We start from the raw sequence: 23,813 nt of genomic DNA on the forward strand, positions 1-23,813 counted from the left end.
CGTACAGCAATCACGGACACGCGGGTACGCTGCACGGAGACACATGCAGTGACAAATCACTGACGTGTGAGCAGACCCATTCATTATAATGGGTCTGCGTATGTCAGTGATTCTGGTACGTTTAAAAAAAAGCACACACGTCCCAGAATCACTGACGTGTGAATGGGGCCTTAGGGTGGCAAAATGCTGCCTAGTAGAAACCTTGGGCCATCGCATCAAGCAGCTCAACGATGCCCACCTGCTGGCTGCACCTGGACAGCAAATGTTCTGCCTGCCCCCATGGATAGGCGACTTTAAATAAAATTGATTATCCAGAGTTGGCAACTCTTTTTAGATATTTAGTGCACTGCTATATGAAATGTTACCATATTTTCTTTTTCCAGCCTCTGTATTTTCTCTGTAGCACTCAGTAAATCATCCTGAAGATTCTGGATCTTCCCAGCCTGGGTCTGGTTTTCAGCTTCCAGAGAGGATACTTGTCCTTGCAAAACTGATTTTTCCTCTGTCAACTTCTCCACTTCTCTCTACAAGAAACATTGTAAGCTAATTTATTGGTTGAATTTCTAGTAGATGTCATGATTTTGCAAAATTACGATTTGGATAATAATGGGGAAAAATGGAGTTTTAGAAGAAAATAATCCTATGGCCTGATAGCAAGTGGCACTTGTGATGCGGTGTGCTTGCTCTGGCCTTTACTAACATATTTTTGAATAACAACAAGTCTAGAATTCATGTAGACTTAGGCAGGCTTTACACGTTGCGGCATCGCTAGCATTTGCTAGCGATGTCCCGCGCGATAGCACCCGCCCCCGTCGCACATGCGATATGTGGTGCTTGCTGCCGTAGCGAACATTATCGCTACGGCAGCATCACACGCACATACCTGCTCTGCGACGTCGCTGTGACTGCCGAACAATCCCTCCTTCAAGGGGGAGGTGCGTTCAGCGTCACAGCAACGTCACCGCGACGTCACTAATCGGCCGGCCAATAGAAGCGGAGGGGCGGAGATAAGCGGGACTTAACATCCCGCCCACCTTCTCCCTTCCGCATTGCCGTCGGGACGCAGGTAAGGAGATGTTTGTCACTCCTGCGGGTTTACACACAGCGATGTGTTGAGCTGCAGGAACGACAAACAACAGCGTACCCACAGTCGAACCGACATTATGGAAATGAACGACGTTACACAGATCAGCGATTTTTTTACGCTTCTGTGCTCGTTCATCGTCACACCTAGGATTTACAAGTTGCGATGTCGCTACCGGCGCCGGATGTGCGTCACTAACGGCGTGACCCCGACGATATATCGGTAGCGATGTCGCAACGTGTAAAGCCCCCCTTAGGGTAGGGCTACTCGGCGACATGAGACTGAAATTGCAGTGATACAATTCAACATTTCATGTAATAACTTCCTATGATGTCACACTACGACTAGGAACTGTGACATAGAGATGCATGTGTTTCCAGATGAGTTGGCTTCTCTGTCGCTGGTGGCAAGTTGCTCGCAACACACTTGCCATGCACTTTCAACATGCAACTTGTATTGTGACTAGAGTTGAGCGAGTACCTAACTATTCATACTCGCTATACTCATAATGAGTACTGTCTAATACTCTCTTATTCGTTACGAATACCGTGTGCAATGCAAGTCAATGAGGAAAAACTCGCAAAGTAACGAGTAATCCGAATACTGTACTATTTGTGCGAGTAGCAAATAGTATGGAATTCGGGTTACTCGTTAATTTGTGATTTTTTCCCTATTGACTTGCATTGCACACGGTATTCGTAACGAATAAGAGAGTATTAGACAGTACTCGTTATGAGTATAGCGAGTACGAATAGTTAGGTACCCGCTCAACTCTAATTGTGACTTCTGTTTTATTTACAGCATAATCAGAACTCTAAGGGGTACTTTACACGCTGCGATATAGTTACCGATATCGCTAGCGAGCGTACCCGCCCTCTTCAGTTGTGTGTCACGGGCAAATTGCTGCCCGTGTCGCACAACCTTGCTTACACCCGTCACACGTACTTACCTGGTCGTTGTTGCCGGCGACCCGCCTCTTTTCTAAGGGGGCGGTTCGCGCGGCGTCACAGCGACGTCACACGGCAGCCGTCCAATAACAGAGGAGGGGCGGAGATAAGCGGCTGGAACATGCCGCCCACCTCCTTCCTTCCTCATTGCCGGTGGACGGGAGGTAAGGAGATGTTCGTCGCTCCTGCGGTGTCACACATAGCGATGTGTGATGCTGCAGGAACGAGGATAATAATGCAGCCACTGGTATGGTATATATTATGAAGATTCTGAATTACAGCAATAATACCTAAAATATAACCTTTAATAATTCCTCTAAAAATAGGGAAGGATCACCTTGCCTATGCATAAAATTCAATAGGTTGCGAGACCCTCCATACAACTCGGGGGACTAGCATACCCTGTAAACACGCAATGACACCTACATATAATTGGTGCTGGCAAAATCAACAAATTTAACCAATATGGTCAAGATTATATGCAGACGCTCACTTAGATCCCATTCACAAATCAACAGTGGCGTTAATCACTAGAGTGACCATGATACCCACAGGTGTGTGACTAATATGCTTCACATTCGGTTAAACAAATCAGCATTAACCAAGGATTCAAATAGCCAAGTTGTTAACCTGGTTGTGTCTGATAGGGAACAATCTCACCCAATTTGCTGGTGTCTTGTCTCCCAAATACGTTCAGTTAGTCCTCATATTCGGCGTTTCCAAAACAGACCCTCACCACACAGGTCCTGGACCCCTTATGAAGGGACTAACTGTCCTCTCCCAGAATCTCCTTCTCCCTTCTCCCGACGCGTTTCCTATATATCATTCATCAGGGGAGTTAATGAGGAGACGACCTCTTACTGGGTTAATCTAGAAAAAATGAGAACATGGGGAGAATAAACGGGGGTTCTTTTTTTTTTATATATATACAGTGGCCCCCAATAGATCTCTCCCTATATAGAAGAAACAAAGAGATTACAACGACTTACCAGACGGTGACAGCATACATCTTATTAGCTGTACACCGCTGCCCAGTCAGAGCACTTTTTAAGTAGTCGCCGCTCTCCTGCCGGCGTCTGACGTCACTTCCATGACTGCGCCCATCGCTTCCGTTCTATGCGGTGGAGCGCATCAGTGGAACGCACAGCGTCCCACAGTAAGTGACGTCAATTCATATCCGGCGCGCTCCTAACACCACATTCGTGATGTAAGAGCGAGACGCATCTGCGCCCGGCAGTCCGCTCCACCGCATAGAACGGAAGCGATGGGCACAGTCATGGAAGTGACGTCAGACGCCGGCAGGAGAGCGGCGACTACTTAAAAAGTGCTCTGACTGGGCAGCGGTGTACAGCTAATAAGATGTATGCTGTCACCGTCTGGTAAGTTGTTGTAATCTCTTTGTTTCTTCTATATAGGGAGAGATCTATTGGGGGAACCTGTTTATATATAAAAAAAAAAGAACCCCCGTTTATTCTCCCCATGTTCTCATTTTTTCTAGATTAACCCAGTAAGAGGTCGTTTCCTCATTAACTCCCCTGATGAATGATATATAGGAAACGCGTCGGGAGAAGGGAGAAGGAGATTCTGGGAGAGGACAGTTAGTCCCTTCATAAGGGGTCCAGGACCTGTGTGGTGAGGGTCTGTTTTGGAAACGCCGAATATGAGGACTAACTGAACGTATTTGGGAGACAAGACACCAGCAAATTGGGTGAGATTGTTCCCTATCAGACACAACCAGGTTAACAACTTGGCTATTTGAATACCTGGTTAATGCTGATTTGTTTAACCGAATGTGAAGCATATTAGTCACACACCTGTGGGTATCATGGTCACTCTAGTGATTAACGCCACTGTTGATTTGTGAATGGGATCTAAGTGAGCGTCTGCATTAATAATCTTGACCATATCGGTTAAATTTGTTGATTTTGCCAGCACCAATTATATGTAGGTGTCATTGCGTGTTTACAGGGTATGCTAGTCCCCCGAGTTGTATGGAGGGTCTCGCAACCTATTGAATTTTATGCATAGGCAAGGTGATCCTTCCCTATTTTTAGAGGAATTATTAAAGGTTATATTTTAGGTATTATTGCTGTAATGCAGGAACGAGGAACAACATCGCTACTCACCAGACAACGATATTTAGTGTTTGTACGACCTCTCCAACAGCAACGATTTTTACCACTTTTGCGATCGTTGTAGGTTGGTCGTACGTGTCACATGCTGCGATGTCGCTAACGACGCCGGATGTGCGTCACAAACACCGTGACCCCAACGATAAATAGTTAGCGATGTTGCAGCGTGTTAAGTACCCCTAAAATTGTCGCATGACAAGTCACACAAATGTTTGTGCCACGCGACTTTTCAGAGAATTGCTGTGTGGCGACACATCTAGCCCTGGCCTTGTATTATATGTTTTGTTTAAAACAACAATAGAATATCAACAATAGCAATGTTTCAAACCCTTCTTTAGGTCAGTAGACTTCAGAATGGTCATATGGTAGAAGCTGATACATCTCATTGGTGATGACGGTGGGGAGACGGAAAGAGACAGACAGAGAGACAGTGAAAGAGACAGAGGCAGACAGACAGGGAAAGAGACAGGCACAGATAGACAGGGAAGGAGACAGACAGGCAGGGAAAGAAACAGAGACAGGGAAAGAGACAGGGAGAGAGACAGACAGGGAAAGAGAGAGAGCGATACAGACAGACAGAGAGATAGACAAAGACAGATAGAGACAGACGGGGAAAGAGGCAAACAGAGAGACAGACAAAAACAAACAGGGAAAGAGACAGGGTAAGAAACAGACAGGGAAAGAGACAGGCCTGGAAAGAGACAGGCCTGAACAGAGACAGGCCTGAACAGTGACAGACCTGAACAGAGACAGGCCTGGACAGAGACAGGCATGGACAGAGACAGGCCTGGACAGAGACAGGCCTGGACAGAGACAGGCCTGGACAGAGACAGGCCTGGACAGAGACAGGCCTGGACAGAGACAGGCCTGAACAGAGACAGGCCTGAACAGAGACAGGCCTGGAAAGAGACAGGCCTGGAAAGAGACAGGACTGGAAAGAGACAGGACTGGAAAGAGACACAGAGATAGAGACAGACAGAGACAGGCAGACAGGGAAAGAGACAGACAACAAAAGAGACAGACAGAGATACAGACAAAGACAGACAGGTAAAAAGAAAGGGAAAGAGACAGACGGGGAAAGAGACAGACGGGGAAAGAGACAGACGGGGAAAGAGACAGACGGGGAAAGAGACAGACGGGGAAAGAGACAGACGGGGAAAGAGACAGACGGGGAAAGATACAGACAGGGAAAGAGACAGACAGGGAAAGAGACAGACAGGGAAAGAGACAGACAGAAAGGGACAGAGACAGGCAGACAAAGAAACACACAGACAAAGACAGACACGGAAAGAGACAGACGGGGAAAGAGACAGACCTGGGAAAAGAGACAGACCTGGGAAAAGAGACAGACCTGGGAAAAGAGACAGACCTGGGAAAAGAGACAGACCTGGGGAAAGAAACAGACCTGGGAAAAGAGACAGAGAGAGACAGACAGACACAGAGATAGAGAGAGACAGACAGACACAGACAGACACAGAGATAGAGAGAGACTGATACAGAGACAGACAGAGAGATAGACACAGAGACAGACACAGACAGATACACAGAGACAGACAGACAGAGACTGGGAGAGAGACAGAGACAGTTACTATCCCGGGCTAAAACATTTTTTCCATCTTCTATACATCAGGCCTCATTCTCATTAAGACATCCATGTGGCACATACTTCTTGTATCCAGTTTTTCACGGATAAAGCATATACATATTATAACCTATGGTCCTATTCGCATGTCTGTGTTTTTATACAGATATACAGACTATATCTGTGCAAAACAGGCAGAAACATGTCTGTTTATATCCGGCAGCACAGATGACAAACTCCAATACAATCTTATGTGTCTGTGAAATACTCCATATAGCCATACAGCATATGGATGACATCCGAGTGCCATCCATGTTTAACATGACAAAGTGTAGGAGAAGCTTTGTAATTACTTTACTTATACATATGTGAAAAACACTGCTGACTGATGGTAAAAATGGACACGGATGACACACTGATGCAAAGCCCTGATGACACCAGCACCATTGTTTCATGTACATGAAATGCGTTTACATACAAACGTGTGAATGAGCTCTCCGTCAGTGAAAAATGGACAGAAATGGATGGCTTCCAAGTGTTGTCGGATTTTTTCACGAACCCATAGACTTTCATTGTCAAGATTGATCCAAAACACTGAGATCATTATTGGACATATCGCTGCAATTTTGCACAGACTACTTGGTGAGCAAAAAAAATCACTGACATGTGAACAGCCCCATAGACAGGTACCAGTGCTATATGTGAAAAAAACGGATAGCACGCGAATGCGAAAAAATGTACTTGTGAATGAACCCTTAGACTGATGGCAGCAGGAGAGCTCACCCAAATATGAAGGCAGTCACTAACTACAAATGCAACTAAATTGCCCAGCACTTCTTGACAAAAGTATACAAATGTGAACAGGTACAAGCTGCTGTGTCTGGAAAATATACATGCCATTGAATACAGCTGCATGCAAGATGCACCAAGATAGTGTACATATAATCAATGAATATATGAATTTTAAACTGCATTACTGCTATGTGGACTATACTTATAAAATTAAGGTACCGTATTTTTCGGTTTATAAGACGCACCAGCTTATAAGACACATCCCAAATTTAGATGAAAAAAAGGATGAAAAAAATGGAGTCCATCTTATAATCCGGTGGTGTCTTACCAGAGGGGGGCGGCAGCAGTGGTAGAGCGTGGTCACAGGAGGCAGGGGCTGTGGTAGAGTAGGGCAATGCTGTGGGCAGTGCAGCTGGCAGGTGTGCCAGAAACTGTTGGTGGTGGCGGCTGTGCTGGGGATGCAGCAGCGGCGGCTGGGCTGGGGCGGTGAGGGCTTCAAATAATGGCGCCTGGAGCTGGCATGTGCAGAGATTGAGTTCTTGGCTCATTGACAAGCTGAGATATCATCTGTGCAAGTGCCACCCCCGGGCGCCATTTTCCTTAAGTCCGCTGCTGGGAGATCAATGGGCTGGAGGTGGTGTGTGCGCAGATAACATCTTGAGCCGAGAGCTCCATCTGCGCACGCGCCGGCTCCGGGCGCCATTATTTGAAGCCCTCACCGCCCGCAGCCAATGCTGCAGCCCGTGCACAGCCACCACAGCTTGTGCACAGCTACCATAGACCCTGCACAGCCGCCGTAAACCCCGAATAGCCAATTGCCACTGCCTCCTGCGACCCCTCTACACCACCCCCCAGTAAGATACATTTAAATTTTAAGACGCACCCCTCACTTTCCTCCCAAATTTTTGGGAGAAAAAGTGTGTCTTATAATCCGAAAAATACGGTACTTAGTTTACAAATTAGCCAGTTTGTGTGTGCTCACTAGCCACACCAAGTCATACATACTGTATATTGATGGCTGAACACTCTTGTAATTCGTGCTGGTGATTCCATCTGCATTATTATAGTCAGTGCATGTGCTCTGATCCCATTTTGTGGAAGTTTGGATGAAAACCCCGAAGGAGCCCCTGACCATAGTTGTAAACACGTTGTGAACCAAGCCTAATAAGTCTTAGGGCGGCTTTGCACACTACGACATCGCAGGTGCGATGTCGGTGGGGTCAAATTGAAAGTGACGCACTTCCGGCATCGCATGCGACATCGTAGTGTGTAAAGCCTAGATTATACGATTTACGAGCGCAAAATCGTCGTAATCGTATCATCGCTGCAGCGTCGGCGTAATCCATAATTACGCTGACGCGACGGTCCGATGTGGTTCCTCGTTCCTGCGGCAGCACACATCGCTGTGTGTGAAGCCGCAGGAGCGAGGAACATCTCCTACCGGCGTCACCGCGGCTTCCGTAGGATATGCGGAAGGAAGGAGGTGGGCAGGATGTTTACATCCTGCTCATCTCCGCCCCTCCGCCGCTATTGGTCGCCTGCCGTGTGACGTCGCTATGACGCCGCACGACCCGCCCCCTTAGGAAGGAGGCGGGGCGACGGCCAGAGCGACGGTCGCAGGGCGGGTGAGTGCGTGTGAAGCTGGCGTAGCGATAATTTTCGCTACGCCAGCTATCACACGATATCGTACCTGCGACGGGGGCGGGGACTATCGCGTGCGACATCGCAGCATCGGCTTGCGATGTCGCAACGTGCAAAGCCCGCCTTTGTTTACTTTTCTTCAGATTTCACTCAGTTCATCTATTTGTAATACAGTACTTGGGAAAGGACAGACAATATCAGACCTCAGGTGCCACCATCAAGATGTCTTCATCTTCACTTTCAGGGTTGTAAGTGAACTGAAAAGGAATACTGGCTCCTCGTACTTCTCCATTGAGATCCACGTAACAGAACTGGTAATAGTCATCATCGCTGGGAAGATAGTAGACTGGAAAAAAAGATAAGACATGTTACTCCTGGGGCTAATTCAGAGGACAGGCAGACTCTGATATGGTCCTTAATTCAAAACTTTCTATAATTGTAAAATCTAGGTTATTTTTAATGTTTTGGGTTGAAGTGATACTGAGGTTGTATTTTAGAAGTAATGATCGCATGGTCCAGTACTTGTGGTGATATAGTCTGCCTTACTACTGTATATGTAACATAGTTCAGGTCTGAAAAGTGCACCTTAAAGCACCAGAACTGGTTCAGGGCCATCCCATTCCATATATCGCCACCACGGACGCTTGTGGATCCATGGAAAATATCACCGACATTCACTTGACTGTGTCCAGCTAAATGAGCAAAATCTAAGCTGCTCATAGTACGGATGACGCACTGTACAGTCCTATAAAATGAAAGTGGCAGACTGAAATGTACTAGTCTTTGTGTCTGTGTATTTGATCACTCAGTATTATGCTGATATGTGTTAGAGGTTATCCCTATACCTTATATCGCCTTAATAAACCAATGACAGTGATACTTCCAGCAAAGTCCTTCTATCCACCCATACCTTTTATCTATCTTCTATCTACCCCTATGTTATTTCATGTTTTCTGGATACAGGACTCATTCACAGCATAACCTTAAAGAGGTGGTTCACTACTTATTTTTCCAAGCAACATTGATATAATGTTGAGAAACAAGGCTTCTCTTAAATACCTTGTGTTGCCAATAGTGCCTGTGAGTGGCGCTATTGTGGTCTGCTCATCCCCATTGCGTGACCTCTGATGTCCGGAGATGTCACCTCAACTTCCAGTTGACCTGACATCACCGCAGTCAGCCCCAGTCTCCGTGAGTCATTGGGTTGTGGTTTGCGTTTCACCACTCATCATAGCCCAGCATCACTCCTGCTTGCGGCGCTCTGCAGTGAAGGAGAGAGCAGGGCGATGCTGGGCTGTGATGAGCGGTGAAACGTCGCCCACAGCCCAGTCACTCAGGAAGACTTGGGCCGACTGCAGCAATGTCAGGTCAACTGAAAGTTGACGTGACATCACCAGACATCAGAGGTCATGGAACCCGGGGGGATCAGGAGAAGGGGATGAGCAGACCACGATAGCGCCGCTCAGAGGCACTATTGGCAACACAAGCTATTTAAGAGAAGCCTTGTTTCTCAATATTATATTGCTGTGGCTTGGAAAAATAAGTAGTGAACTACCTCTTCAATAAACTCATAGACATCGTCTACCTGTGAACAGAACAGTGTTGTCCACGCTGGTCCGGGCGGAAATCCAGGTGTAATAGTCTCTAGTAGTTTTCCAACCAACCTTCAGAGCAAAAGAAACACAAATCAGACCGTGTAAGAGAAGACTGGATTAGCAGGAGGTTTAAGGGTCATTTCCAACATTTTATCATGTGTTCACTTACGTATTATTGCGGAATTTATTTAAAGGGAATCTGTCACCAGGTTTTTGCCACCTAATCTGAAAGCAGCATAATGTAGAGACAGAGTCCGATTCCAGTGATATGTCACTCACTGGGCTGTTTGCTGTAGCTTTGCTAAATCACTGCCTGCATTGAGAAAATTGGTAGATCTGCAGCAAGTAAACTTTCATCCAAACTGCAGAAAGCCGTCTAGTAAGTGACACAGTGCTAGAATCAGGCTACTACATCATACTCCTCTCAAATAGGGTAGCAAAAACCCGGTGACATATACCCTTTACGCTTTGGAATCAATGATTATATAGATGCAAAATTGGATTTTAATCTGAGTGCAAGTTTGTGTAAAGCCGGCCATACACATTAGATTGAAAAGTGAGAAAGCCATCGCCAGACATGTCTGGCAGTGGCTTTTATCACGAATACAATGCGATCAGCAATCCGACATCAGTCATGTCCATTCAACATCTCACCCTACGATCATACGGCCAGATGCCCATATACATTAGACTGTCAGCCAAACATGTTGATATCGTCAGGTGCGGCTGATATTAATCTAATGTGTATGGGAGCCTTAAGGCACCATGCTCACCACATATGGAAGATCTGTTCTCCTGTACAATTTCTAAATAAAAAAAAAAAAAAAGGAACAGAATTCATGGTAGGAAGCATTAAACTTATTTTATATTTGACAACCACAGTGTTCTTCTGCAGTGTTCTCAAACCTGGAGCTTTCCTGCTGGAAAACCAAAACTCAACATACCAGGAGAGCTGCATGGCATTCGCGATCTGTAGTATTGCAGCAGCTGGAAAGCCCCAGGCTACTTCCAGAGATCTTAATAAATCAATGACAATGATATTTTCAACAAACTCCTTCTATTGTTCCAGATAGATAGAACATAGTCTGATAGAACTTTGTCTGCACCAAGATAAGTATGCACCATATAAGTATGATGCATTGAATTAGGCCAGAAATATCATTATGATGCACTTGGTTATCTATCATCACTAAAGCTGATCGAACACCCAAAAAAACGGGGCCAGCGGATCACTGACAGACTTAAAAATAAGTCCGATCCGCTCAGGAATCCGGTGCCCATATAAGTCAATGGGGACCAGAATTCGGAGAGTAAAAACGTTTGTGGAGGGGATGGGGGGTTGGAGCGCGCGCGGTGTGCTCACTGACATGGCGGCACACTTCTTCCGGGTCACGTTTTTCTCTTCCAGAGCTGACAATTCAATATTCATTGTTTTGTCGGCCCACCGGCGCATGTCATTGGTTGCAGTTAGACATGCGCCCCACCCTGAGTGGCAGCGTGTCAGCTCACTGCAACCAATCACAGGCGTCAGGACGGCCGGTGGGCGGTGAAAGCAGTGTATCCGTCGCAAGTGTGACTCCGGCTTTTTTTTTATTTAAATAAATAATTAAAAAACCCGATGTGCGGTCCCCCCTAATTTTCATCCCCAGCCATGATAATGCCGGCTTGGGGCTGGTATTTCAGCCCGCAGCCGCCCGGTATTGCCGCATCTATTAGATGCGGCAATCCCGATACATTACCAGCTGTTACCGGAGGCGTGATGCGGTGCCAGTCGGGGTAATAGGTTTGTGATCGTACGGGCGTCTGTGAGATACCCGCATCACAAACCTGCAAACGAATGTAAATAAACACACACTAAGAAAAATCCTTTATTTGGAATAAATTACAAATGCCCCCTCCTTCACCATTTTATTACCCAACACCTTGCACCTCCGACGTAATCCACACGTTCCACGACGACACATCCGGCTCTGCTACATGTCACAGCTAGCAGCCGCGTAGAGCATGGCTGCCAGCTCTGAGTGTAGACACTGACTGAGCAGAGGCTGTGACAGGCTGGGCTGTGACATTCTCTCCTCCGCAGCTCCAGCCCCTCCCCTCCTCAGTGCCGGCTCGCCCCCCCGCAGCAGAGGTCCGCTCTCACTGACCTCTAGCAGGGACACTCGCGTGACACTCGGCTCTGCTGTACTGCCAGCGTGAGCCGTGTGTCATGCGAGGGAATTGCACCAGTGCACGCGGAGACAGACAGCGGAGGATATGGGGAGAAAGTGCTCCCTCTATCTTCTCCGCTCCTGTGATGCGATTGCAAGATCGCATCACAGTCGCATGACCCTCTGCTGACACCCGCAGCAGAGGGTCATTTGCATATCGCTTCACATGCTGTCACATCGGAAGCGGTACGCAAGTGTACAAGAGCCCTCAGAAGTGTGCGGGTGATGATATGTCAGACTCGTGTGGGTCTGACATGGCATCACCCGTCACAGCCTGCCACTTTCTGAACATGAGCGTGCATGTACCTAGAAACACATGCACGCTCCTGTCAGAAGTGTGCGCGGGTGATGCAATGTCAGACTTGTGCGGGTCTGACATGACATCACAAGACACAGTCTGCCACTGTCTGAACATGAGCGTGCATGTACCTAGAAACACATGCACGCTCCTGTCAGGTTTGTGTGCAGCTGTGCTGCGATGTCAGACTTGTGGGAGTCCCTCGCAAGTGTGAATGCTGCCTAAGATAAACCGCATGCCTTTTTTTTTTGTTTGTTTTTTTTAAGTGAAATAAATAACTAAAAAAAAAAACGACGTGCGCCCCCCCCCCCCAATTTTCATCCCCAGCCGGCATTTTATATATATATATATATATATATATATATATATATATTCTCAGCCCGCAGCTACCCTGTATTACCGCATCTATTAGATGTGACAATTCCGGTGCGACATCGGCTCACCTTGATTGCCCTGATGCGGTGGCAATCAAGGTAATAGCAGGTGTTAATAACAGCGCACGGCTGCTACTACACCCTAGGTTTGTGATCGCACGGGCGTCTGTGAGATACCCGCATCACAAACCTGTAAATTACAGTAAACAAACAAGACACAGAGAAATCCTTTATTTGGAATAAAGTACAAACGCAGCCTCCTCCTTCACCACTTTATTACCCCAACACACCCCTCCAGCTCCGGCGTAATCCACACGACGTCCCACGGAGACACATCCAGCTCTGCTACATGTCAGAGCGAGCAGCTACAGAGCACGGGTGCCCGCTCTGAGTGCAGCCTATTACTAAGCCACGATAAGCGATGACTGCACGGAAGAGCTGTCACAGGCTGGGTGGCGCGTCAGCCAGGAACCAATCACAGATGAGAGGACGGCCGGTGGGCGGGGAAAACACGGAAAGCTGTGTATGTGATGGACAATACAGGAAGTGAAAGCGCGACCCGGAAGCAGTGTGCCGCCATGACACAGAGTCTCGGTAAGTATGAAACGCTAATTTATTTCTGATTTTATTCTTTTATTAATTGCCTAATCCGGATCGTGCACCCGGAATCCCGCGGCCGGGTGCGGCACAGATAAAGCGCTGAAACCGCGTGGATCTGTACTTTTACAGTCCGGATTCGCTCAGCACTAATCATCACTTTTCTGCCATCATCTAATCATCATGTCTATCTTCCCACAGGTATGTTAAATCATCCACCCTGCTTTCCCATGAACTGAACTGATCTCCCCTTTTCTCTGCTAAGTGTGCTAATATCTGGTATGTTTAATCATCCACCCTACTTTACCAATATATCTGACCTGTTCTCTCTTTGCTTCAATATCTCCCTGGCATGCTCCAGCATCTCACTGTGACCTCTCCCCCCCTGTTCCCCACCTTCCTTTTATGACCTTTGTTTACTCTGCCTATGTGATGCTGCATCTGGTTTCTTTGATTGAGTGATCAAGAGGTTCTTGTTGCACCCCACCCCTTCACAGCTGATTGCACTTGTATATGTATATATTGGGGCAACTAAAAGTCTGCACAAGACTTTGTCTGCACCAAGTTAAGTATGCACCATATAAGTATGATGCATTGAAGTAGGCCAGAACTGGGCCGGAAGTAACCAGAAGGTAACTGGAAACATAGACTCTGTAAACAATGTTTGTGTTTTTCTTCTCTTTCACCCCTATAATACTTCACTTTCTACTGCCCCCTCTGATCCCTAAACCCAGTAATGAACTTTTCATCTCTCCCTCCATCCTCCCCACCCATCTCACCCTCCTCTCAGATATTTTCCTTCACATTTCACCCAGTGTCCCCAGACACACACGACCATCTCATGGCCTCTCCTGCTCCCACTTACTAACACTCTCACTGCTTCTCCTCACTGCTGGAGATATCTCTCCTAATCCTAGTCCTCCTCACCACATCCCTATTGTCACTTCAAACCCTCATCCGCAACCTATCACAAATTTCCGCAACCTCTCTAACCTCATACCCATCCACCCAGCCCCCGCTCTCCCAGTCCCATTAACAGGAGCTCTATGGAATGCTCGCTCCGTATGCAACAAACTTTCCTACATTCATGATCTTTTGATCACTAAGAAACTATCCTACCTCGCCTTCACAGAAACCTGGCTCACCCCCTCTGACACTGCCTCTCCTGCTGCACTTTCTTATGGCGGTCTCCAACTCTCTCACACCCCCGCCCCAGGAACAAGCATGGTGGAGGAGTTGGTTTGCTCCTGTCCGACCAATGCTCCTTTACACCAATTCCACTGCCACCCTCTGTTACTCTCCCCTCTTTTGAGGTGCACTCCATACGCATCTACACCCCCTCCAACCTTCAACTGGCTGTCATTTACCGCCATCCAGGGCCAGCCACTGCCTTTTTTGATCATTTCACCACCTGGCTACTACATTTCCTTTCCACCGACATCCCCACCATCATCATGGGTGATTTCAACATCCCCATTGAAACTTTCCACTCATCTGTCTCAAATCTTCTAACACTCACTTCCTCCTTCGGCCTCACCCAGTGGTCTTCTGCAGCTACTCACAAAGATGGCCACACGCTGGACCTCACCTTCACTCGCCTCTGTTCCCTATCTAACCTCTCTAACTCACCTCTCCCCCTGTCTGACCACAACCTACTCACATTCTCTCCCCTCTCTTCTCCAAGTACGCAACCCCCACTCCACAAACTTTCACACCCTCACAGAAATATCAAACACCTTGATTTACACGCACTTTCTCAGTCCCTTCTCCCTCTCACAGATATTGCTTTTTTACACAATGCAGATGCTGCTGCAACTTTATACAACACTACAATCTCTGCAGCTATCGAATCAGCTGCCCCCCTCACACACACCAAAACCCGCACAATCAACAGGCAACCCTGGTACACGAGTCAGACTAAAGAACTGAGACGGGCTTCCAGAATTGCTGAGCGCAGATGGAAGAAGTCTCATTCCACTGAGCACTTCATTGCATATAAAGTGTCTCTCACCACCTTCAAGTCCACACTCACTGCTGCAAAACAAGCCTACTTCTCATCCCTCATATCCTCTCTCTCACAACACTAAACAGCTATTCAACACATTCAATTCTTTCCTCCTTCCTCCAGCACCACCTCCCTCTCCTCTCATCTCAGCTGAAGACTTTGCCTCTTTCTTCAAGCAGAAGATTGACAACATCAGAGCAAGCTTTGGCCCACAATCACCACAGCCCCTCATCATAGCTACTCAGCCCTCTTCCTCCAAATCCAGCTTCTCCACCATGACAGAAAACAATCTTTCCACTCTACTCTCAAGATCACATCTAACCACCTGTGCATTTGACCCGCTCCCATCGCACCTCATCCCCAACATCACCGCAGTCCTCAATCCAGCCCTAATCCATCTCTTCAACCTATCACTAACAAGTGGTGTATTCCCTTCATGCTTTAAACATGCCTCCATTACACTCATCCTCAAAAAGCCCTCCCTTGGCCCATCCTCTGTGTCAAACTATCGCCCCATATCCCTTCTCCCCTATGCATCAAAACTACTGGAACAACATGTCCACCTTGAATTTTCCTCATACCTTTCTTCCTGCTCCCTCTTTGACCGGTTACAATCTGGCTTCCGACCACATCACTCTAATGAAACTGCCCTAACCAAAGTCACCAATGACCTACTAACCGCCAAAGCCAAGCGACACTACTTTGTCCTCCTCCTCCTGGACCTGTCCTCTGCCTTCGACACAGTAGACCACTCCCTCCCACTAAAGATTCTCTCATCTCTGAGCATCACAGACTTGGCCCTATCTTGGATCTCCTCCTCCTCCTCCTACCTAACCGACCGAACTTTCAGCGTCTCCCATTCTCACACCACTTCCTCATCTCGCCCCCTATCTGTCGGTGTCCCCCAAGGCTCAGTTCTTGGACCCCTGCTGTTTTCCATCTACACCTTCGGCTTGGGACAGCTCATAGAGTCCCACAGTTTTCAGTATCATCTATATGCCGATGACACACGATCTACCTCTCTGAACCTGACATTACATCTCTACTAACCAAAATTCCACAATGTCTGTCTGCTATTTCATCCTTCTTCTCTGCGCGATTCCTAAAGCTTAACATGGACAAAACAGAGTTCATTGTCTTTCCTCCTCCTCACTCATCTCCTCCAACAAGCCTTTCCATCAAACTTGATGGTTGCTAGTTCATTGTCTTTCCTCCTCCTCACTCATCTCCTCCAACAAGCCTTTCCATCAAACTTGATGGTTGCTCACTCACCCCAGTCTCACAAGCTCGTTGTCTTGGAGTAACCCTCGACTCTGCTTTATCCTTCAAGCCACACATCCAAGCCCTCTTCACCTCATGCAGACTTCAACTCAAAAATATCTCCCGGATCCGTGCTTTCCTTAACCAAGAACTAGCAAAAACATTAGTGCATGCCCTTATCATCTCCCGCATCGACTACTGCAACCTCCTGCTCTCTGGCCTCCCTTCCAACACTCTTGCACCCCTCCAATCTATCCTAAACTCTGCGGCCCGCTTAATCCACCTCTCCCCTCACTATTCCCCAGTCTCGCCACTCTGCCAATCCCTTCACTGGCTTCCCATCGCCCAACGACTGCAATTCAAAACATTAACCATGACATACAAAGCCATCCACAACCTGTCTCCTCCTCCTTACATCTGTGACCTAGTCTCCCGGTACCTACCTGCACACAACCTCAGATCCTCACAAGATCTCCTTCTCTACTCCTCTCTTATCTCCTCTTCCCACAATCGCATACAAGATTTCTCCCGTGCCTCCCCCATACTCTGGAATGCTCTACCTCAGCATATCAGACTCTCCCCTACCATGGAAAACTTCAAGAGGAACCTCAAGACCCATCTCTTCCAACAAGCCTACAACCTACAATAACCCTCAGTCCAGTACACCACTGCGCAACCAGCTCTGTCCTCACCTATTGTACCATCACCCATTCCCTGTAGACTGTGAGGCCTCGCGGGCAGGTTCTTCTCTCCTCCTATACCAGTCTGTTTTGTACTGTTAATGATTGTTGTACGTATACCCTCTTTCACTTGTAAAGCACCATGGAATCAATGGTGCTAAGATAATAAATAATAATAATAACCCCTAAATAAAATCCTATGTCCAATTGCCTCCAGAAATCACTTAATTAGTAAATGGAGTCCACCTGTGCGTAATTTATTCTCAGTATAACTACAGCTGTTCTGTGAAGACCTCAGAGCTTTGTTTGAGAATAGCAGGGATCAAACAGCATCATGAAAACCTAGGAACACACCAGACAGGTCAGGGATAATGCTGTGCAGAAGAGTAAAGCAAAGTTATGTTATAAAAAAAATATCCATAGCTCTGAACATCTCAGGGAGCACTGTTCAATCCATCATCCAAAAATGAAAGGAGTATGGCAAAAGTGCAAACCTGCCAAGACATGGCCATCCAACTAAACTGACATCCCAAGCAAGGAGAGCACTAATTGGAGAAGCAGCCAAGAGGCTCATGGTTACTCTATTGGAGTTGAAGAGATCCACAGCTCAGGTGGGAGAATCTGTCCACAGGATAACTATTAGGTCATATATGCCACAAACCTGGCCTTAATGTAAGAGTGGCAAGAAAAAAGACATTTTTGATAACAAGCCATAAGAAATCCTGTTTGATGTTCGCAAAAAGCAAAGTAGAGGACACCACTAGTGTACCGCCCCGCTCTCAGCAGCCGAGCTGCTCGGATCTGGCCCTTCTGTGGGTGGCTCGAGGGTCTGCGGACTCGGGGGCCTCACGGTCAATTCAAATGAAAAGGGGTAGTGATGGGATGGTGGATTTAGGACGTATATGTACGGGCTGAGCCGTACGGAGTTCGTGACGCCACCCACGGTGTGTGGTGATATTGGACACCACCGCTGCAGTTACGGGGCACCCGGGGGAGATGTTGTGCAGCAAGTTGTTAACCCCTCCGTGGGCAGGGATGGTGGCCCCGGAACACGCTGGGGAGGCTGGCGATGCATGGAGATGGGCGACCGCAGGGTGCTGGTGTACTCACTATTAGAAACACAGTCTCTAGTAAACCAAGGTGATGGTGGTCGGTGCCCGCAGCCGGCTGCGTTTGGGTTCCCCCACCCGGCTGGTGGTCTCTGTCTTTCTCCTGCACCTGTGTAAGATGGTGGACTGCCTGTGCTTGCAACTTCAGGAGTCCGCTCCCGGCTTGTGGTTGCCTAAGAAGCCCTTTGCCCGCAGACGCTGGCCCATGGGATCTCTGAGCCGTGGCGATGGCCTTTTATCCCCCTCGGTGGGCTGTTGCCTTCAGTCGGGACTTTGGGTGGGACAAGACCTCTAGTCCTGGCCACAATCAGTTAATTAGCTAGCCCCCAGTCGCTTCTGGACCTAGCTTCAGGGTCTGAGTACCCCCCTTTGTGCTCCGGTTTCCGAGTCGATTCCCCGGGTCGGTACCGGCGGACCACTACCCTGTCCCGGTCCACCTTGGTTCCACAGAGCCGTCTTCCCGGTTCCTGCAGACGGAGACCGCTATCAAGCCCTGAGGGGGGTGACTAGGGTTTTAAGGTTGGCTGTGTGTTACCTGTGAGGGAAGGGTGTAATGCGGGGCCCTATTTGTGACTACCTGGCCCGGCCAGGGCGTCACACTAGCATGTGGAAGAAGGAGCTCTGATTAGGTAAGACTAGACTAGAACTTTTTGAGCTAAATGCAAAATGCTTGTGGCAGAGAGCTACCAAACCTGTCATGAGTCGGGGTTCGGACCCTTGACCTTGAGGCTGTACTTTGTGGTCTTCTTATCTGTCCACCGAGTCTTATCATCTGTTAACATTGCTTTGGTCTTTTAGGTTAACAGGTGTTTTCATTTACTTATTTGTCTGTCCAGTCATCTTTCACGTGCGGCTATAAAACCCTTCCCCCGCTGGCATTTCTTGCTGGTGATATTTTCATTTGGTTGTCCAGCCATACTGTTTTATGCCAGTCGGTGAAAGACCAGCTAAGGGTTTATCTCTCTGCTGTTTATGCTTTTCACCCTGCTCCTATCTTCAGTTACTTAGTAGGAAGTAGGCCGCATACTGTCTAGCAGTATTTACTTTATCCTTTCTTTTAAATTTTGTGGTTTGTTATTACTCACTCTGGGAATGTTTTCTATTTCATCACCGCTTCCTTTCTGTCGGCATATTGCACTCTGCTCTGCCTTAGGAGGGACGTGAAGCACTTGATGGCCTTTTGGGCAGTATAGGTCCAAGTTGCCACCATTTAGTCTGGGGTTAAGGGTATTCAACTCCACACAGGAACCAGTAGTGACTGCGGGGCCCAAATCTCTAGTCTGTACAGGAACCGGCTGGGTCAGTTGCAGTATTTTCATTGTAATAAGTATTGCAAAGTTCAAAAGGACATAAAAATATAGGACAAGAGGCGATACTATAACATGCAGGGACAGGTTTCAGTGTTGGTGGTTTACACTAGGTTCTCTACAAGCGCCACAGAAACAAACGCAAGACTGAAATAGAGTCAGCAATACTTGTCTATCCTGAAACCTGCAAGTTAAGAGACTGGAGTGGAATCCCAAAGGGTATATCCGGGACTTTAACAAAAAAAAACTGTGCCTTAGCACTAACAGGAAGGTAGTTGCTACATTACTACCTACCTGCATGTTGTTCCTCATGCCGTTCAGAACAGAAGAGTCACAGACCATTCCTGCCGGCGATACAGTGGCATCATCAACAGAACGGAGGCTTCTTTTCTGCTCTGTAAATGGGGCAGGAGAGCCGATGCTGGCTATCATCTGTCCCACCATGTCTACAGAGCAGAGCGGATGGGAAGCCGCCGCTCTGTTGTTGTAATATCAGTAGAAGCAGCTGAATCGCTGGCAGGAGTGGTCTGTGACCACTATGTGTTGGCAAGGAATGACGTCAGGCACAAAAGGCAGGTAGGTAACAACTGTTAGTGCTTAAGCACATTTAAAAAAATGTCCTAGATAAACCCTTTAAATATTGAGAGGCATGCAATACAAGCTCTTTGTGATATATTTTTTCACTTTGACTAATAATTCTAATCTTTAAAAGTTTTATATAGCAGCTTACAGTTATTTTTTTTTTTGTAAGCAATGTATATTGCCTCTCTGGAGAGGAACAGGACTAGAACTCTAGAATCACCTACTGAAGGTAGCAATCTGAAAAGTCAATATTGACCCTTTAACAAGCCTTGCGATAAGGCATGAGAAAAGAATCGCAGCGAGTTTCGGCTCACACATACCCATACAAGTCTATGGGTGCGTGTGATACATCGGACTGCACTCGGATGTCATCTGGCCGCAGTGCGATGTACACAGACAGCCCGCTGAAGAGGGGGAGAAAGTGCTCTCTTCCTCTTCTTCGAGGCTGTGATCCGATCGCAAGATTGGATCACAGTCGTTTGACACTCGGCTGACGCTTGCAGCAGAGGGTCATTAGAAAATCGCATCCGATGCTCTTGCATCAGCAGCGATACTCAAGTAAAGCTAAGGTCTTACAGTGTAGCTGGGCTCCCATATTGCTATTGAATGGTTAGCCCCCTTCTTCAAATCAGAAAATTATCTGAGCTCTAAATCCAGAGCACAAATCTCTCGAGTTTGTTCTGTGCAGACATTATACAAGCAAGGAATATTCAGAGATGTCTGCTCTGAAGCTTGCATTATTATTAATGCAGCCCTGGAGAGTCTAATAATATATACTTAAAAGTAATCAGACCTTTCCGTAGTGTTGCTGATGTGTTATATTCCCATATTCACTGTTGCACTATGGTTTCTATGGTTAGTGTAGCATATTTTTTCCAACACTGGAAAATATATCAACCATATGACAAATACCCTTCTCTACACCGATCCCAATTCATATGAGCATACAAATATGTGCGGTATAAGAAAGCGGCAACTCACTCCATCAAATGCACAGCGTTTCTTTATTCTGCGATTGCAGACATATGCAGGAACAATGGGGAGAGAGGGGAGAGCGGTGAACGGACGACAGCCTGTTTCGCGCTGAGACTCGACAAAGCGCTACTCAGCGCGAAACAGGCTGTCGTCCATTCACCGCTCCCTGCTCTCCCCTCTCTCCCCATTGTTCCTGCATATGTCTGCAATCGCAGAATAAAGAAACGCTGTGCATTTGATGGAGTGAGTTGCCGCTTTCTTATACCGGATTATTGAACTCTGTTTCATGTTGCCGCTGAGCACCACCCCGCTAAGCATCTTACATGCAGGCGCATAAGAGATCCAGGAACAGCTGATTCTGCGAAATTGTGAGTACGGCTCCACTGTCTGGCAGTACCCGCTCTGCAGTGCCCAATTCTGCTTCTGTTCCATATACAAATATGTGCCAGCACTTCCCCGATTTCAATATTAAAAAACATCATATTATCATAGTAATCAATATCATTATCAATATCATAGTAATAAAAATGTATAGAAGCCTATCGGTCTGTTCTACAAGTTTCTAGCCTAATCATTACTGGTTTTCTATAGAGATCGTATTATGGATATTTTGCGGAATTTTAAGAAACTTGACCAAGAATAAAGGAAAGTTATCAAATAAATACATCATCACTGCAAGATCAGCGGGAGCACAGCTTGAAAATGATGTTAAAATAGCAAGATTTACTAATTTACTTCAATTAAGAAAGGGACCTTCATCTTCATCTGGAGAGATCAGACCTAGGTCCAACCTCGACTTATGTTTGATACAAGAGAGTTTACTTTGTGAGGGATGTGAATTGCTGACTGTTTCATTTCTGTAGGTAAGCTAGTCAGGGTGCACCACCACATTATGGGTGTAAGGTCCGAGCATTCCTACATGAACAGTGTCCTGGAAAGTGGATTGGTCATTGTGGGCCAGTTGACTGGCCACCAAAGTCTCCCGATCTGACCCCCTTAGACTTTTATGTTTGGGGTCATCTGAAGGCAATTGTCTATGCTGTGAAGATACAAGCTGTGCAGCATCTGAAACAACGGATACTGGATACCTGTGCTAGCATTTCTTCTGCGGTATTCCTATCAGTGTGTCAAGTGTGGGAGAAGAAGTTTGCATCGACAATCCAACTCAATGGGCAGCACTTTGTACACATTTTATAAGTGGTCATAAAATTGCAAATAACTAATGAGCAAATAAAGTTACGTTAAAACCAAGCAAACCATTGTTTTTCTTGTGAAATTCTCAATACGTTTGATGTGTTACATGACCCTCTTCCCATTGGAAAAAATAAAGTTGGATCCAAAATGCCGACTTCAAAATAGCCACCATTGTCACCACCCATCTTGAAACGTTTCCCCCGTCCCATATACTAATGAGCCACAAACAGGAAGTTGATATCACCAACCATTCCTATTTTATTTAGGTGTGTCCATATAAATGTCCCATCCTGTACTATACCGAAAGCAATGTGGGGCCCATTATGCTATCTGGACGACTATGGGGGGGTGCATGGAGTACTATGTAGGGCCTATTAGACTATATTGAGGACAATGATGGGTGCATTACACTACATGGAAGGCTATGTGGGGGTAATTATAATATTTGTAGGGCTAAGTGGAGGCCCAAATACTTTTTGGAGCGCTATGTGGAGGCCATTATAATATTTGGAGGGCTATGAGGGAGCTTTTATACTTTATTGAGAGCTATTTGAGGGCCATTATACTGTCTACAAGCAATTTTACAGTGTGAAGGTTTCTGTGGGGTCCCTCATACTGTGCAGAGGCCATTATACTGTTTGATTTGAGGGCTAGTGGGGGCCATTATACGGTGTGAAGAGTTGTGGGGGCCATTATACTGTATGTAGGACCATTATACTGAATAGAGGGCTGTGGGGGGGGGGGTCACAGTTCGGGATTATATTGTTTTTGGGTCACCATATTTTGCCAGGGTAGTTGAACTGTGTATAGTAGGATCATCATATTGTGCATGAGGGGTAATTCACTGTGGGGTGTCGTACAGTGTAAATAGGGCATCATAATTTATGGGTGCAATGAAAGGGAATGTAGGGGCTTCAATAGGAGGAAAGTTAGTTTGTAAAAGCTGCAAAGTTGTGAGATACGCACTTCTGTGACCCAGCCAAATTATTTTTTGTGGGGGGGTGAAGCAATTAGAATTTCTGCTATGGAGCCCCATGAATTTAGTGTACACCCCTGGATCGCATTGTAAAATATAAACATAAACAGTAAATGTTAGGCCAGGGCCACACGGGGGACAATATCGATCCTCGCATGGCACTCGGCTCACGCTGGCAGCACAGCGGGAGCAGAGTGTCATGCGAGTGTCACTGCGACTGAGGTCCGATCATGTGATCGGTCCGATCATGTGATCGGTCCACAGCTGCGGGGGCGGGCCGGCTCTGAGGAGGGGATGGCCGGCTCTGAGGAGGGGATGGCCGGCTCTGAGGAGGGGCGGGCCGGCTCTGAGGAGGGGAGGACCAGCGCTTAGGAGGGGAGGGCCGTCTCTGAGGAGGGACGGGCAGGATTTATCTCCCTCTCTCCTACGTAGCTGGCTATTGCTATTCTCGCCCTGCACTCGCGGTACACCGG

The 23,813-nt window shown here is 47.1% G+C and overlaps 1 protein-coding gene across 1 annotated transcript in view; it reads right to left on the bottom strand.

Moving 5' to 3' along the window:
• Positions 1-23,813, bottom strand: part of CALCOCO2 (calcium binding and coiled-coil domain 2) — a 138,923-nt gene that overhangs the window by 90,007 nt on the left and 25,103 nt on the right. The window contains exons 3-5 of the mRNA XM_075350039.1: positions 9,764-9,842; positions 8,382-8,524; positions 366-524 (exon numbers count right to left, since the gene is read on the bottom strand). Coding sequence (XP_075206154.1) covers positions 366-524; positions 8,382-8,524; positions 9,764-9,842 — 381 coding nt within the window. The remainder of the gene's footprint in view (positions 1-365; positions 525-8,381; positions 8,525-9,763; positions 9,843-23,813) is intronic.

The sequence above is a fragment of the Anomaloglossus baeobatrachus genome, chromosome 5 (assembly GCF_048569485.1).
Source record: "Anomaloglossus baeobatrachus isolate aAnoBae1 chromosome 5, aAnoBae1.hap1, whole genome shotgun sequence".
Taxonomy (NCBI): Eukaryota; Metazoa; Chordata; class Amphibia; order Anura; family Aromobatidae; genus Anomaloglossus; species Anomaloglossus baeobatrachus.